Source organism: Carlito syrichta, unplaced genomic scaffold, assembly GCF_000164805.1.
Source record: "Carlito syrichta isolate Samal-C Ts95f unplaced genomic scaffold, Tarsius_syrichta-2.0.1 Scaffold106284, whole genome shotgun sequence".
NCBI classification, from domain to species: Eukaryota; Metazoa; Chordata; class Mammalia; order Primates; family Tarsiidae; genus Carlito; species Carlito syrichta.
Window position 1 is genome coordinate 22,840 of NW_007050380.1, and position 2,205 is coordinate 25,044.

The 2,205-nt window shown below is 59.2% G+C and overlaps 1 protein-coding gene across 1 annotated transcript in view; it reads left to right on the plus strand.

Moving 5' to 3' along the window:
- Positions 1 to 2,205, plus strand: part of MAN1B1 (mannosidase alpha class 1B member 1) — a gene marked incomplete at its 5' end in the record, with an annotated part of 26,226 nt that overhangs the window by 22,188 nt on the left and 1,833 nt on the right. The window contains 2 exons of the mRNA XM_021716822.1: positions 130 to 318; positions 2,030 to 2,190. Of these exons, the coding sequence (XP_021572497.1) occupies positions 130 to 318; positions 2,030 to 2,190 (350 nt within the window). The remainder of the gene's footprint in view (positions 1 to 129; positions 319 to 2,029; positions 2,191 to 2,205) is intronic.

Sequence of the window (2,205 nt, forward strand, 5' to 3'; positions counted from 1 at the left end):
CTGGTGGCCCTGGAGTGCCTCAGCGCGCCTGACCCCGCCCGGGGGGCGGTAGTGCTGAGGTAGCACTGCGAGGCGGACAAGGCCTCCACGAGACCCAGCACGTCGGTCCTCTGCTGTGCTCCCTTCCAGGAGGACTTTGGGAATCGGCTCATGCCTGCCTTCAACACGCCCTCCAAGATCCCCTACTCTGACGTCAACATTGGCACGGGCGTCGCCCACCCCCCTCGGTGGACCTCAGACAGCACGGTGGCCGAGGTGACCAGCATCCAGCTGGAGTTCCGGGAGCTCTCTCGGCTCACAGGAGTTAAGAAATTCCGGGTAGGAAGGGCCGGATTTCTGACCGGACGCGCTTTCCCGCTGAGCCCACCTTTGCTCGGCCCAGCATGTGCGGTGTGTGTGTGTTCACCTCTCGTTGTCAGGCTTTGGCTTTTTCGTGCTTAGGTGCATGCAAAGTGTGCCGTCTTAACCATGTTTAAGACATTGTTGGCCTCCATGATGCCACGTGGCCACCACCGTCCGTCTCCCCACTCTTCATCTGGGAGTCTCCAGGCCAAGAGGCCACAGCTCCTGGTAGCACCGTTCTCCATCCTGCTTCTGTGAACTATCTGTACTAGGTCCTTGCAGGAGTAGAATCACCTAATACTTGTTCCTTTTTTTTTTGAGTTGGAGTCTCACTCTGTTGCCCAGGCTGGAGTGCAGGGGCCACTCCTGGCCACCGCAACCTCGACCTGCTGGGCTCCGGCGATCCTTCCGCCTCAGCCTTCCAAGTAGCTGGAATTACAGGCATGCGCTACCACGCCCGGCTGATCTTTTGATTTATTGTAGAGATGAGGTCTTGCTGCCCAGGTGGGTCTCGAACCCGTGGGCTCAGGCGGTCCATTCACCTCAGCCTCCCAAAGGCGCGGGATTACAGGCTGAGCCACTGAGCCCGGCTACTTGTTCCTTTTTGTGGGGATGGGAGGGAAGGCAAGGGTCAGTCTTACTCTGTTGCCCAGGCTGTAGTGCAGTGGCACGATCATGGCCACCACAGCCTCCACCTGCTGGGCTCAGGTGATCCTTCCACTGCAGCCTTGCAAGTAGCTGGAACTAGGTGTGTGCTGCCACACCTGGCTAATTTTTCTTTTTTGTTTCTTGTAGAGACGAGGTCTCGCCACGGTGCCCAGGCTGGTATCAAGCCCGGGGCTCAGGCAGTCCTCTCGCCTCAGCCTCCCAAAGTGCTGGGACTACAGACGTGAGCCACCATGCCCGGCCACGGTGTTTGTTCTTTAGTGATGGGCTTCTTTCACGGAGCACGATGTCCTCAGGGTTCACCGTGTTGTGGCTTGTGTCAGAATTCTTTCCTCTTGCAGCTGAGTAGTATTCCCTGGGGTGTGTATGCCACATTCTGCTTGTCCACCATTCGCTGGTGAACACTGATTGCTTTTGGAGCCGTTGTCAGTGGTGTGGCTGGGAATGTGGTGTGCGACACCTTTCTGAGTCCCTGCTTTCAGGTCTGGGTGTATACCGGCAGTCCAGGCATGGCAGCACACACCTGGTTCCAGCTACTTGCAAGGCTGCAGCGGAAGCATCACCTGAGCCCAGCAGGAGGAGGCTGGGGTAGCCATGATTGCCCGCCCGCCCAGCAGTTCTGTTTAACTTTCTGAGGAACTGCCGTACGGTCTTCCTTAGCAGCCGAGCCATTTCATGTTCCCGCCAGCTGGACGCCAGAGTTCACGTTTCCTCACGTCCCTCCAGAGCCTGGCCCTTTCCGCTTTGCTGGTGGCCGCTGTCTTGATGGGTGTGAGTGCGTCTCCTGGTTTTGATGTCATCTCCTCGCAGGAGGGCTGTCGAGCAGCTCCTCACGTGCTGCCTGGCCGCCCGCACGCCCTGGAGGAGTGTCCGCTCGAGCCTTGGCCCGTTTTTGACCAGGCAGTTGTTCTGTTGGTGTAGGATTTCCACGTCTGTTCTCTCTCCTCTGCTGGGAGGAGGCAGCAGCGCCCACGGAGCCCCTGCGCAGCTCACGGAAGCCCGTGTCCCCTTTCTGCCGCAGGAGGCCGCGGAGACAGTGACGCGGCACATCCACAAGCTGTCTGGCAAGAAGGACGGCCTGGTGCCCATGTTCATCAACACCCACAGCGGCCTCTTCACCCACCTGGGCGTGTTCACGCTGGGCGCCAGAGCCGACAGCTACTACGAGTACCTGCTGAAGCAGTGGATCCAGGGCGG